The 15,698-nt window shown below is 38.3% G+C and overlaps 1 protein-coding gene across 7 annotated transcripts in view; it reads right to left on the bottom strand.

Annotated features, from left to right (window-relative positions):
- LOC131300423 (uncharacterized) overlaps positions 1-15,698 on the bottom strand; it is a 49,775-nt gene that overhangs the window by 8,775 nt on the left and 25,302 nt on the right. For all 7 annotated transcript variants that reach the window (XM_058326263.1, XM_058326266.1, XM_058326265.1 and 4 more), the window contains 2 exons: positions 588-692; positions 204-308 (listed from right to left, as the gene is read on the bottom strand). In XM_058326263.1, coding sequence (XP_058182246.1) covers positions 204-308; positions 588-692 — 210 coding nt within the window. The remainder of the gene's footprint in view (positions 1-203; positions 309-587; positions 693-15,698) is intronic.

Below are 15,698 nucleotides of genomic sequence, written 5' to 3'. Positions count from 1 at the left end.
CCATGGACTAAGGCCAAAAACCAGTTACACCTTTACGCAGTCCACGTTAATAACTTACTGTTAGCATGTACAGAGAAGCAATACACAATCACATATAGCCTAAACTGTCAGTACAAAACTTCTGAAAATTCGCTGTGGGAATAGGTACTAGTTGTGCAGCTAAAGATCAAGTCAAAGTTTCACGAACCATGTAGAAAACTGACCTTCGTACACGGATTGTAAGGAGTTGAATATCTTTGCAACTGAAGTAAAGAGTAACTCCACTCCTTGATGGTAACACCTTCAGTTCCATACCCCTGTTGCAGAACCTACAAATGTACTCATTAGAATGATGAATGAAGCAATATTACTAACTAAACAGAAGAGACATCTTTAACCCTCCAGGGTACTTATCTGGGTTTCGAGCTTAGTACCTTTTACCCAGTTCACATTAATAACTTACTGTTAGCATGTACAGAGAAGCAATACACACTCACATATAGCCTAAACTGTCAGTACAAAACTTCTGAAAATTCACTGAGGGAATAGGTACTAGTTGTGCAGGTAAAGATCAAGTCAAAGTTTCACAAACCATGTAGAAAACTGACCTTCGTCCACGGATTGTAAGGAGTGGAATATCTTTGCAACTGAAGTAAAGAGTAACTCCACTCCTTCCGGGTAACACCTTCAGTTCCATACCCCTCTTCAAGAACCTACAAATGTACTCATTAGAATGATGAATGAAGCAATATTACTAACTAAACAGAAGAGACATCTTTAACACTCCAGGGTACATCTCTGGGTTTCAAGCTTAGTAGAAGAGAACTTCTAATTTTTTTCAAAGTGCCTTTCTCTTCATATCAAATACCTCAATGGGTTGCCCATCATATGCCAAATCATCTTGAACATGAAGTGGCTCTTAATCAATCACATTGCACGGACTATGCACATAATTCCTCAACATCGATACATGAAAAACGTTTTGAACCCGAGCCAAACTAGGCGGCAACGCCAAATGATAAGCCACCTCACCAATCCTCCCCAAAACCTCAAAAGGACCAATATAGCAAGGACTCAACTTGCCCTTTTTGCAAAACCAAATAACACCTTTCCATTGGGAAACCTTAAGAAACACCATCTCCTATTGCAAACTCCAATCCATCTTGCGATTATCCACAGAACTTTTTTGTCTACTCTGAACTGATGCAAACATTTCCCGACTAGAAATTTTCTTTTATTTGCATGCTCCGCCAAGTCAGATCCCATAAGTTGCCTTTCTCCAACCCCATGCCAACAGATAGGGAATCTATACTTCTACCCATACAAAACCACGAATGGGGGCAACTCCCAACCTCGAATGATAGCTATTATTATATGCAAATTCCATCAACAGAAACTGATCATCCCAATTTCCTTTTCCCTCTAAGGTACATGCTCTCCATCAATCATCCAAACTTTGCATAGACCTCTCAGACCATCAGTTTACGGGTGGTAAACCGAGCTAAAAAGTATGCGAGTACCCATCGCTACCTGTGAGGCATCCCAAAATTTAGCTACAGAATGAGGATCACGGTTTGACACAGTTGATACCGATGCACCATAGAGTCTAACATTCCTCCTAACACACAACCATGCCAAACGATCCAATGTATATGGCATCTTCATAGCAACAAAATGCGTTGACTTAGTGAGCCGATTAACAACCCCCCACCTTCCCCCCCCCCCCCCCCCCCCCCCCCCCCCCCCCCCAACTCAACATTCATGTAACCATTCTATCTCTCTACAACCCATATCACTCACATCAAGATAAAAAAAAAAAAATGTAAGTAGTTATTAGGAACTCCGAAAAGAATCATGTCTCCTTAAGATTGAACATCTTGAATATCCAAGAACTCCAAAATTTTGCCAACAATTCAATAGTTACTGCCTCATTATGTCCAAACATTGATACATCCAAGTGCATCGATCTAATCTAGTTCCAAGTGGACCACCAATTCTTAGAATCCCGACTCATGTCTCATGAGAAAAAGAAATCCAAACCTCCAACTTGAATTCTTTTTCTAACCTCTTGTAATTTTAAATATTTAACTAGCTGCTAAAACAAAATCAAATCACTCACATGATCAATTCTAGGGTTCCTTCAAACTCTGACACAGAAAAAAAATACATTATCCACATTCCAGTATAGCATACCCCAGACACTTCCAAAATAACCACCGTATATATGTTGCATCGAAGAAAATACAGCTCTAAGAAAAATGCTAAACAAAACAAACACCTAATCCACAAAATTGCGTACATCCTAATCCTTGAAGGTATAGCAATAAAGCTCCATCAACAACGGAATCAAATGTCTGAAAATTCATCGTGTTCTCTTCTGGTTCCCTTAGTAAAGTGATACTTCCAAGTCCAACTTTCACATTTCTAGCTATGAAATATAACTATCTCTTCCACATCCGACTCGATAACAGTTAAGTTCCACAAGTACATATATGTCTTCATGATAGCTTACTGCATTCCATCGCTACAAACCAAAAGAAATACTTCCACACAAATCTCCCTAATATTACGGTCCAACTTTGCCTAAGAGGACAAACTTAACACTAACAATTAAGATAATCTACCATATTGTCTATAAAGGATAGAATGAGTAGTCATGAAAAGAATCGATATAATAACAGCTCAAACCCAAGTAAGCCAAGTTCTAAGGTTTGATCTTCAATAATTAACTACTACAATCCCCTCATTCACTAAATCCAAAGTCTACTAATGGACTACCTAGACCTCAAAGCTTCTGATATTTAATACAGTATCACAAGTCTTAGGGCCCAACAGATCAGATCACGTCTTGTTATGCTACACATCACACACCCATACCCTTCAAACAGTTTTGTTGAAACATTCTCAAATAAGTCTTCACAATTGTCCAACAAATGATCAAATCCTGAATTAATTTTTAGGTAACAGCATGCCTTGCAAATATCATTATCAATTCCACATATCCAAATTAAAAGAGCTGCAAGACAAGAATTCTTCAATAAATGCAATCCAATCTTATCACCTCAACCAAAGTTTAAGACATGTACCAATGGTATTGCTAAACAAAATCTCATTCCACCAAATCTAAAAAAAAGAAAAAAAAGTCAAGGGGCATCGTATACAAATCTACAGCCTCGTTAATTTCTCAACTCAGTAGTCTTCAAAACTAATTCTCAAACTAATAGCCCCTAGTCTCACTTCCTATTACACCACATAATACACATCATTACCTGAAAATACTTAAATTCACCTCGCATCTGGAAGATTAATTCCATGCACTAACTCAAAATTCAACTTCATACAATCCTGCATTAATTTCTCCTCTTTTTTTTTTTTTTTTGTCGTACAAAATCACATGTCTAAATCATCCCTAAAAGTAAGAGTTTAAACCTTAAGCAGCGAATAAATAAATAACTCCAAAACTACTAATGATCAAGTCGGTAATACTCCATATTTACCTCAACGGCACAATAACAACTTTAATCCCATAAGTTTACCCAATCAAATTTTCTCTTTACTAACCTTCCCATAATTTCACGACAGCGATACGTAATGCATTAAACTGTCAAATCATCACCGGCGCACACCATAACTTTACACCATGACAATCAACCTTCCATATTATTTTACAGACCCAAGCACTCACATCCTGATATAGCCATAGCCCATTGCATGACCACCACCAACAAGCATTCATAACCTCACGAAAAGCTTTCCATTGGCAAGCTCTCAAAACTGAACTACTACTACTATAATTAGACAAACCCACAACTTCAAGAATCAACTACTCCCACTTTATATTCACCTAGATCGTCAGAGGTTTTTTTTTTTTTTTTTTTAAAGGGATTGAAACAATGAAACATTGAAATCCTTACCATTCTTGCCAATATTCAACTCCTATTAAAACATCAACAAATTCATTGGGTATGGCCTTAGATAAACATAATTATTAACCCATCCTAATAGAACAAAATCAAATCTCTACTAGGATTTCAAGCATAAGAACGAAGGACCAATCAAACAACAACAATTCAAGAATATCTGGGATGTACCGAGTATTACAAGTAGGAAACTCTTGACACACCCTCACACAATTAAACTAACTCATCCTCAATATCAATTTGTTGCAATCCTCTAAGTTAGTCAATCTCCAAATACACTACCACCAATACTAATTGTTCAGATTCAATAACATCATACTCCAACTGCATTATGCCACCAGCATGCTTGTAAAATAAGTGTGACGATCCCAATAACGAATAAAATCACATATGCCACATTCTCCTCCAATACCCTATCCAAAGTCTACAGAAAAATAATGTTCCCACTGAATGGCTATTATCTCCTGTTTACACCCAATTTTGGCAAAAATTTAGAAATAAGGGTTAACTAAAAATTGATGGTTAGAAGGCCCATTATTTCTCATCCTTGGAGGAGTTCGTACAATGGGCCTCCCATTATTGGACCGGGTTAAAATACGAGTGGAGAATCAGTGGGGCACACCAAAAATTCATGGGTTAGGATCAGATTAAGGCCTAAGAAATTTGATTAATAGGAGCCCAATCCAAACTCGTTTCGGGCCTGATTTTCCCAGTTCATGCGAAGGTCTGAATTGGACTTCCTAGGGACTAAGGCCCAGGATCTTTACGTTCCGGGCTTGGGCCTGGCTATGGGCTTTATAGTAGGTCCAAATCAGTTAAAGACCTCCTTCCGGGCCCAGGATAAGAAGGCTTGAACCTTTAGAGGCCCAGTTTCACATTCCATTTCCTTCCATGTTCTAGAATATACATGAACCAACCAGAGTGCGGTGCATGGGAATACGGTGGAGTAGAGGATGTGGGATAATAACTTAGTGACCTGGGGTAGATGTGTACATCAAGTGGACTATCTTGGAACACAAGCAGCTCAAGGCCTTTCTTCGAGGTGAAGAAAGGCCAAGGGCACTTGGCATGCATGCAAGCTGCCAACGCAGGTAGCTCAATCAGGCCAAGGACACATGGCATCCATGCAAGATGCTACCGCAAGCAGCTTAAGGCCTTTCTACATCTTGAAGAAAGGCCAAAGGTACTTGGCATGCATGCAAGCTGCCAACACAAGCAGCTTGCAAGCAGCTCAATAGGACTTAATGGCCATTGATGAGCACGAAGGAGTACAAGTCCCAACAAAACTTTCTGCTCTATATTTTTGCATATTTGGACATATGGAATAGCAAGTGGGCCCCCGGAAGCACCTCAAGGGCCAATGGAGTGGCTGAAAGGCCTGGATATTCTGCAACAGCTGAAATTCCTTTTTGCTTTTAACAGTTTTTATGCAAGAAATGAGGTTTTTTCAGGCCTCAGCCGATTTCTTGGAAAGGGGAGCAAGGCTCGGACAAGTGGCAGCTTCCCATTAGAGCATTTGAAAGCAGCTTAAGCAGATCAAGTCCTAGGACCCCTGGCTATAAATATCAGAATTGAAGGCCTTGGAAAAGGCCCCTGCACCATCAAGCCCTGCGCTTACTAAATTTATCTGTCATTTACTCTCCAGCAAAGTATTATATTTCCTTTCAATCTAGCCCAGCCTGGATCTTGTCATTTATTTCCTTGTACCCAAGCTTTGTTAAGCCTATTAATGAAGTTTGTTTGTTCCTTCTTTATCTTTCAGTCCTTGCATTATCGTTTCCCATTTTCTTATACCGGTTAGGAAATTTTAAGTACTTTTTTGTTCAAGGCAAACCACGAACCATATACGGCCGTACCCCTTTTGGCCATACACAATCTGCTTAGCACGAAGTCAGATTATGAGGCATGAAAGCCTTAAAAATAGTTTGGACTGCAACTCGGTCTAGCATGCCCGCAACTCTAGCCATTTTGGTTTTTTGCACTTTTTGTGGAAAACATCTCCATAATATTATGCGATACCGATCCACATCAAACAACAAAACTTCTTACAAATGGCAATAGGACTCTGTGGACTCAGACCTCCACTAAATGAACATGATAAAAATAAATGCAAAAGTAATATTTTGTTTTTCAAACCTAGGCTATGATACCACAGACGTCACACCCCAAAAAAGGTAGTGACCGACCATGAACCACAAGACCCACACTTGTAGAACATGCAGCCCAAAAAGATATTTATAAGTGACCGTAAATGTTTTTATACGAAGAACTCAAACCAAATGGATCTAGTCAAAAGCACGGGACACAAACATCCCATGAACTTCAATATCAACGAATCACCAATAATAAAAAGACCTAAATATCTGACAAAATTTTCCAATTGCGAAAGCGATAAAAAAAAACAATAAATTATGATGATACACCCTAAAGAGGTCAACCAAAAGAAATTTCCGAGATGCCGTCAGAGTCCTTGCCTAACTCCCCAACTTACCTGCTAACGAGCTCGGTGAATGGCAAAACATGTATATTAAAATAAAGTTCAAAAATAGGGATCAAAATAATTTACCATGTCAACATAAATTTGGCATATGTGGTGTACTTCAAAATATAAACCAACCCAATGAACAATTTAACCAATAAATCTTAATGGTGATCACAATACAATATCCAACCACAATGGGGAACCACAACCAAATACCAAACAGTACTAAATGCCAGTGAACAAATATCTCAAAATTGGATCCAATAACAAATCTTAGAGTCACCACATGTAGGAAGCCCGTGGAACTTTTCCTTAAGAATGATCCGGTCAAAATCAACCATTGAGCATTAGAGTCACCGGCCTAACCCGTGTCCCTTCTCTAATGGCTAGAGTAACACAAAGGATTAATTTCCTTGGAATTTCCAAAATATGTTCCCAATAAAATCTACATAGTTCTCCCCAAAAGGTGATCAGAATACCACAAGATTTCACTAAATGTTTATCGCATGCCAATTTATAGAAAAAATTGTAAACATATATCGATTTCCGAATAACAATCATATAGATTTTCAAGTGAATAATTTTAAGGGACGCAGGAAACTTTTGAAAGTACATAACATGCTTAACCACTCACCTAGGTCCACAAGTAATGCAATCAAATAATGCAAAAAGAGGCTAACCTGTACAAAATAACAAAACACGAATGACTATCTATTCAAATATACACTATAAATACCAAATGCGACTTACTAGAAAAATGAAATAAAAACCTAGTCTAATCCTAATTAATAACCATCAGTAACCACAAAAACTACAAAACCCAAATTCCATGCCACAACCCACGTGCACACACCACTATTTTTATCGTTTGATCATGAACAGCCTTTTCCACTTCAACCCAAATACAAGTATTATAAGAGAGGAACAAATTAAGTCTACTCCAATAACTTCACTAACACCCAAAGCTCTCAATCAAAGGACTACCACCCAAAATTTCTCTTCACACGACAACTCACACAACCAACAAACAACTAGCCCCACATATACACCATTTCGTAAGGCCAAACATGCACCGCCCATGACATTCACAAGGCCACCAAATAAAAAATATTCTAAGAGCGAAATTGCTTGCAAATAAACAAATATACATTGCCGCCTCAAACAATTCTACCATGCACACCACGGCCGTAGAGACCCGCGTGTAATTTTAAATTTATTTTTATTGAGGTTGGTACGTGGAATTATAATTAGATAATTTTGCGAGCAAGGGATAGTTTATATGTGTAGTAGATGTATGTTTGGTCGTGCGAGCCTGAGTTCGTGGGCCATGGGACAAGAGTGTTGGGGGACCCGCGGTGAATAACTTTTATGAGTAATTATTTATTTTAATAGCACATGGAGTTTGATTTAGCTTTTTATTAAAAAAGAGGACTTGAGAGCGTGTGTTAGTAAGTAAAAGGGGGTGTGGTGTAATTTGCACACTTATAAACCCAAATTGGGATCAGGAGACCCCGAAACCCTTTTTCTTCTTTTCTTTTGCCGTGTCCTCTCTTCCTCTCGCCTCACCCTCTCTTGTCAGCTCTCTCGGCTCTCTCTCATCCTCACACCCACTCCGTTTTGCTTCCTTTCGAGAATCCAGACTCGGGAATCTTATGGCAAGGCTGGGAGGGAGTAATTTCCGATGGGCTACAACAAATTCAAGCTTGGAGCATTTAGGGTTTCATTGCAATTCAGGGATTACTCTCTTTGAGGTAGGATTTATGCTAAATGATTAAATATGGGTGTGTATATGCCTTGGTGTGCACTTAATTCGAGTTTATGGTTGAGTAATCAAATTATGAGTCAAGCCCTAATTTATATGTTTGGAATTGTATGCTATACATGATTTTTGTGAGGGATTTTGTTGTTATTCATGGTTAGGGTCGATATTTTACTGCTTTTGGCATATTTGGTCTTCATTAGTAGGGGGTTCACCTTCTAAGTGATCAAGATCATGAATTTTAAGTGACACGAGAATATAGGCTAGTTTATGCACGCTATGTGTTTGAGGAAATGTGCGTAATTTATGTGGGCATATTTATATTCAGAGTATAATTTTCCTTTTGCACTCTGTTAGCACGTGGAATGGTTATTTTTTTTATATGCATTTTGGATACTTGGTAGATTTTGTGTAGATTATATTGAATTTATCCCATATTGGCTATTTTGATGACTTTGGATGGGTATTTGAGGAATTTTAGGTTGATTTGGTCTTAGAGCCAAGTATGGTAATATTGGGATTGTTATTTTCATGATTTTGAGTTGGGTCACCGGGAAACTCGGGTCAATTATGATGTCATCGGTGAAAGTCCGTAAACTTACTCGGGTCAATTGTGACGCCGTCGGTGAAAGTCCATAAACCTACTGGGTCAATTGTGACGCCGTCGGTGAAAGTCCGTAAACCCGCGCGGGGTAGGTTGCTTCGTCATTCGGGTAAGTAGCCCGTAAAGTGCATGTGCTAGAGACGTCTAGTACGGTGGTTGGTTGGTTGTATTGGTGGGCTCATATAATTTTATGTCACTCGGTGTTGAGTAAATTTGATATTCGATTTGGTTGGCTATTCTAATATGAGCTTTGTTATTTTCCGTATCGACTTTTATGGGTAATTTCCTTTATTCGGGACTTGATTTGAGTTCGTAGTTAATAGTATTCTTTTGAGCATTTGAAGGGAAGGAAAAATTGGAAACGCTTAATATAATGCATAGATTATTTTTGTTGTGTTGGCTTGATTTTGAATTGGGACTTTATAACTTCATTATAAATATTGACGGAGAAGAAAGCATGAAAAACTTTTCAATACTTGTATATAAAAAGAGTATATTTTGTGTATCAAGCTTTGCATGTTCATATCTTTTCATTTAGCGTATTTCCTGCACGAGCTGTGGCTCAAGTCGTTGCAACCCAAATTTTTCTGGTTTCGAGATGGATCCGAAGGCTTAAGAATCATGGGATATGTTCTAGTTTTTTATTTAAGAGCGTAATGGAATATTTGTATATTTTTGGCTTGTTAGACTTGTAAAATTTTATTTTGGGTTGTAAGAACTTGAATTGCGAGGTACTTTATTTTGGTATTGTAATTTGTATATTGAGAGAATGGGATCTAGAAGTGCGTAATATATAGGGCATTTTGAAGTTTATTTGTAATAAAAGGCGGGTCGTGACAACGGCAATTAATCTCTTAACACCCACGCATGCACAATAACTAAGAACTCCAAACCAGCTTTGATTACTCCCAAACTGACCCAATTGGGTGCCCAATGGATGAAGGAAAAATTAATCCCCATTGCCCTAACCAAGAACAACTCCACCATAGCCAGAACCCAAATCTTATATGGACACATGAAGAGCCGTTCCTAAGCATGCTTGGCAAAGAATTCCCTAATACACTAGTGTTCTGCCCTCACAGCACTTAAAACACAAAACCCTAGTCTTATATTATTGACCCACATCCACCCCTAAATAATAGGTAACCACCAAATAAAAGTAATTAATTACGGTACAACACTAATCACTAAAACCATTTAAACTTATACCCCAAAACTATAATAGTGCCGACAACAGTTATACCTTGTGCAGAGAAAGAATATCAATTATGATCCAAACCATAATTATCCATTTTCTTTTTCTACAGAAATATAATTATTAGGAATCTAAAAAGACAGGGTATAACATCCTTCCCCCCTTAAAATAAACTTTGTCCTTGAAATTGCATATTAACCTCAAGCATACAAACATGGGTATTTTTTGTGCACTTCCTCTTCACACACCAAAGTAGCTTCATAAACCAAATGCTTACCTAGACCTAGGTAACAGGTCGTGTCAGCCAGGTTCGTGTCACAGACCACCCAACACGAACACGGCCAGTTTACTAATCATGTTAATTTTCCAAACACGAACACGACCTGCTAATAAACACGTCAACCCAAACACAACCTGTAGAACACGATTATTAGATAGTTGTGTCAACCCGTAACACGACACGGTTTGAACACGTTTAAAAGAGGTGCATTCACAAATTTTCACAATTTCTAACTTTCTGCAAATACAAATACACTGACTTAGAGTCTTAAAACATAAATTCTAACCACCAATGAAGAGAAAAATCAAATCAACAACCACCACTAAGAGTCTTAAAATATAAATTCCAACCACCACTTAGAGTCTTAAAACATAAGTTCCCATACTAAACAAGTCTGCCTTAAACATTCAAATACAAACCAATAGGTTCCAATATAAAACAAGTTCTCAAAAACACAAGTTCTCATAAAACCATGCCAAACTTAAACATTTCCAGCTATCATAGAAGTCCCCGCCATCGTGTCTGTTGCCCAGCTCTACTTACCACAACAATTTAACCAAATGAATTTTTTTTTTCAAAGTGCCTTTCTCTTCATATCAAGTATCTCAATGGGTTGTACATCATATGTCAAATAATCATGAACACGAAGTGGCTCTTAATCAATCACATTGGACGAACTATTAATCAATCACATTGGACAAACTATGCACATATTTCCTCAACATCAATACATGAAAAACATTTTGAACCCGTGCCAAACTAGGTGCCAACGCCAAACGATAAGCCACCTCACCAATCCTCTCCAAAACCTCAAAAGAACCAATATAGAAGGGACTCAACTTCCCTTTCTTGCCAAACCGAATAACACCTTTCCAAGCGGACACCATAAGAAACATAGTATCTCCTATTACAAACTCCAATCCCGCCAACGATTATCCACTTAACTTTTTTGTCTACTCTACACTGCTACAACCCCCAACTCGACATTCATGTAACCATTCTATCTCTCTACAACCCATATCACTCACATCAAGATCAAAATAAAAAAATGTAAGTAGTTATTTGGAACTCCGAAAAGAATCAAGTCTCCTTAAGATTGAACATCTCAAATATCCAAGAACTCTAAAATTTTGCCAACCATTCAATAGTTACTGCCTCAATATGTCCAAACATTAATACATCCAAGTGCATTGATCCAATCTAGTTCCAAGGGGACCACCAATTCTTAGAATCCCGACTCATGTCTCATAAGAAAAAGAAATCCAAACCTTCAACTTGAATTCTTTCTTTAACCTCCTACAATTTTAAATTTTTAACTAGCGGCTAAAACAGTATCAAATCACTCACATGAACAATTCTTAGGGTTCCTCCAAACTCTGACACCGAAAAAAAAATACATTATCCACATTCCAGTATAGCATACCCTGTACACTTCCAAAATCACCACTGTATATATGTTGCACTGAAGAAATTACAGCTCTAAAAAAAAAAAAACTAAACAAAATAGACACTTAATCCACAAAATTGCGTACATCCTAATCCTTGACAGTATAGCAATAAAGCTCCATCAACAACAGAACTAAATGTCTGAAAATTCATCATGTTCTATTCTATTACCCTTATTAAAGTGATACTTCCATGTCCAACTTTCACGTTTCTAGCTATGAAATATAACTCTCTCTTCCACATCCAACTCGATAACAGTTAAGTTCCACAAGTACATATAAGTCTTTATGACATGTGACTTCCTTCCATCGCTACGAACCAACAAAAATACTTCCACAAAAATCTCCTTGATATTGTGGTCCAACTTCGCCTAAAAGGAACAAACTGAACACTAACAATTAAGATAATCCACCATATTGTCTATCAAGGTTACAGCTCAAACCCATGTAAGCCAAGTTCTAGGGATTGATCTTCAATAATTAACTACTATAATCCCCTCATTCACAAAAATCCAAAGTCTACTAATGAACTCCCTAGACCTCAAAGCTTTTGAAATTTAATACAGTATCACAAGTCTTATGGCCCAACAGATCACCTCTTGTTATGCTACACATCACACATGCATACCTTCCAAACAGTTTAGTTGAAACATTCTCAAATCAATCTTCACAATTGTCCAACAAATGATAAAATTTTGAATTAATTTTTAGGTAACAAAGCGCCTTGCAAATTCAATTCCTCATATCCAAACTAAAAGAGCTGCAAGAACAAAATTCTTCAATAAATGCAATCTAATCTTTATCACCTCAACCAAAGTTTAAGACGGGTACCAATGGTATTGCTAAACGGAATCTCACTCCACCGAATCTAAAAAGAAAGGGGAAAAAAAAAAGTGAAGGGGCATCATATACAAATCTACAGCCTTGTAAATTTCTCAACTCAATAGTGTCTTCAAAACTAATTCTCAAACTAATACACATCATTACCTGAAAATACTTAAATTCACCTCGCATCTAGAAGACTAATTCCATGCACTAACTCAAAATTCAACTTCATACAATCCTACATTTATTTCTCTTCTTCTTTTTGTCGTACAAAATCACATGTCAAAATCATCCAAAAAGTACGAGTTTAAACCTTTTGCAGGGAATAAATAAAAAACTACTAAAGATCAAATCGGTAATACTCCATATTTACCTCAACGGCACAATAACAACTCTATTCCCATAAGTTTACCGAATCAAATTTTCTTTTTCCTAGCCTTCCCATAATTTCACGACAGCAATACCGTAATGCATTAAACTGTCAAATCATCACCAGCGCACTCCATAACTTTACACCACGACAATCAACCTTCCATATTATTTTACAAACCCAAGCACTCACATCCAAATATAGCCATAGCCCATTGCATGACCACCACCAAACTAGCGGTCGTAACCTCATCAAAACCTTTCCATTGGCAAGCTCTCGGAACTGAACTACTACTACTACAATTAGACAAACCCACAATTTCAAGAATCAACTACTCCCACTTTATATTCACCTGGATCGTCAAAGGTTTTTTTTTTTTTTTTTTTGAAGGGATTGAAACATTGGAATACTCACAATTCTTACCACTATTCAACTCCTATTAAAAAATCAACAAATTCTTTGGGAATGGCCTTAGATAAAGGCAAAAACTACAGCATTTGGGGTTACAACCTGGTTCGTTGTCAGTCAAATATTTTGGGGTCCCCCTTAGTTCCCCAAGCTTTCAGCCTCAGATTGTGCCCCTCTTATTGACAAAATCTCTTCTAAGATTACTCATTGGGCTAGAAAGGATTTTTCTTATGCTGGTTGTCTCCAAATAAGTAAATCCATTCCATTCAATATGCAAGTTTTTTTTGGCTATGCACTTTGCTCTTCCTAATAAGTCAGTTGATAAGCACATAGAACAACTGATAAGAAATTTTCGCTGGTCCGATACTTCTAAGTATGAGCACTCAAATAAGATATCTTGGTTGATTGGTTGTTTGTAGCCCTAAAAGTGAAGGAGGTCTGGGTCTTAGAGAGCTGGTGGATTGGAATTATGCAACAATGCTTATAGACTAGTCGGCCATTTGTACCAAGCAAAACTCCCTCAGGGTTAAATGGAGCAAAAAAATGTTACCAAGCATCATAGTATTTGGACTATGAAAATTCCTCAACCTCAGATCAAAAGCCAAACCTCTTGTTAAATCTCGAAATGGAGATGGCTCTTCCACCTTCTTTTGACATGATAATTGGCACGCTAGGGCATCTTCTGGATTATCATGGGCCAAAAATGGCAGCTAATTCTGATATTCCTTTAACTGCAAAGGTCTCGTGCATCATCGAATGTGATGTATGGGCATGGCCCTTCCTTTCACTTTCAGCTCCTACATCTCCTCCAAATCAAAGTGTTGCTGATTCAGTGGTATGGACTGGTTCTTCCTCCTCAAAGTACTAAGTCTCCTTCACATGGAATGCCAAAAGGAAACACTATCCTACTGTAACCAGTAACCTGGCATTAACTGGGTCTGGTTTTCCAAGTATATTCCTAGGCATGGCTTTATTCTCCAAGTATATTCCTAATTACTAACCATCAAAACCACCAAAACTACAAAACCCAAATTCCATGCCACCAATCCATGTGCACACACCACTATCTTTATCTTTTGATCATGAACAGCCTTTTCCACTTCAACCCAAATACTAGTAATGTAACTTCACTAACACCTAAAGCTCTCAATCAAAGGACTGCCACCCAAACTTCCTCTTCACACAACGACAACTCACACAACCTATAAACTCTTAGCCCCACACATACACAATTTCCGCCAGGCCAAACATGCACCGCACACGACATGCACAAGGCCACCAAATAAATAATATTCTAGGAGAGAAATTACTTGCTAATAAACAAATGGACATTGCTGCCTCAGACAATTTCACCACGCACACCACGGCAATTAATCTTTTAACACCCACGCATGCACAGTAACTAAGAACTCCAAATCAGCTTTGATTACTCGCAAACTGACCCAATTGGGTGCCCAATGAACCCTAACTGTAGAGACCCGTATTTTAGGCCTATATTTTTTTTTTTTTATATAATTGTACGGCTTGTCGAGATAAACGGTGTGGATATATGGAATGACGTATTTGCAGAAGGATATAAAGGTAAATGGATGAGAGGTGCATGTGTGAGTGTGTGGTGTGAGGGCATGGGATTATTTCCCCCACCTCTATTATTTCCAGGGAACATTTTTCCCCTTCTCATTTTTTGCTCTCGGCTGTCTCTCTCTAATTCTCTCGCCTCTCTCTCCGGCTCTCATCTCTCCCTCCCGACCACTCCACCAAAGCCCACCAAATTGGTGCAAAACCCATACAAACCCACCTCCATTTTGGCTTCTATACGCGACTCCAACCTTAAATCTCGTGGGTCTTGCTCGGAAGAGGAGTATTCAGTTTATTTCGAAGTTTGGAGGGCTAGGGCTTGCTCAGCTTGCGTGGGTTTCGCTTCTCGACTTGAGGTAGGGAATTCTACCTCTCTTTATATGTTTTATGAGTGATTTGGTGCATGAATCGCGCTCGTAATGTTGTGTTTAAGTTTGGATTGAAAATTCGTAGTTGCTGTCAGAATTGTCTGTTTTTCCTGGATTCCTACCGGTAGGCCCGTCCTTTCTACCGGTAGAACGTTGTTATTTTGCCAGAAAAATCGATTCCCTACCGGTAGGAACTCTTCACCTACCGGTAGAACGATTGAGAAATTCCTTCGTAACTAGCTCAAACGTATAGCAGCAGCTCAAAAGCTGCTCAACGTATCAACTTTCTACCGGTAGGAATTCCTTACCTACCGGTAGCTCAAGCTGCTCAGCGAATTCAATTTCTACCGGTAGGAATTCCTTACCTACCGGTAGGTCAAGTACAAAAATTGTTTCGTTCAACTGTTGACCTTTCTGTTCCCAATTTCTACCGGTAGGAACTTCTCACCTACCGGTAGGTGAAGTGCTTCTACCGGTAGGAACTT

Source organism: Rhododendron vialii, chromosome 9a (genome assembly GCF_030253575.1).
Source record: "Rhododendron vialii isolate Sample 1 chromosome 9a, ASM3025357v1".
Classification (NCBI taxonomy): domain Eukaryota; kingdom Viridiplantae; phylum Streptophyta; class Magnoliopsida; order Ericales; family Ericaceae; genus Rhododendron; species Rhododendron vialii.
This window is presented reverse-complemented; position numbering and strand designations above follow the sequence as displayed.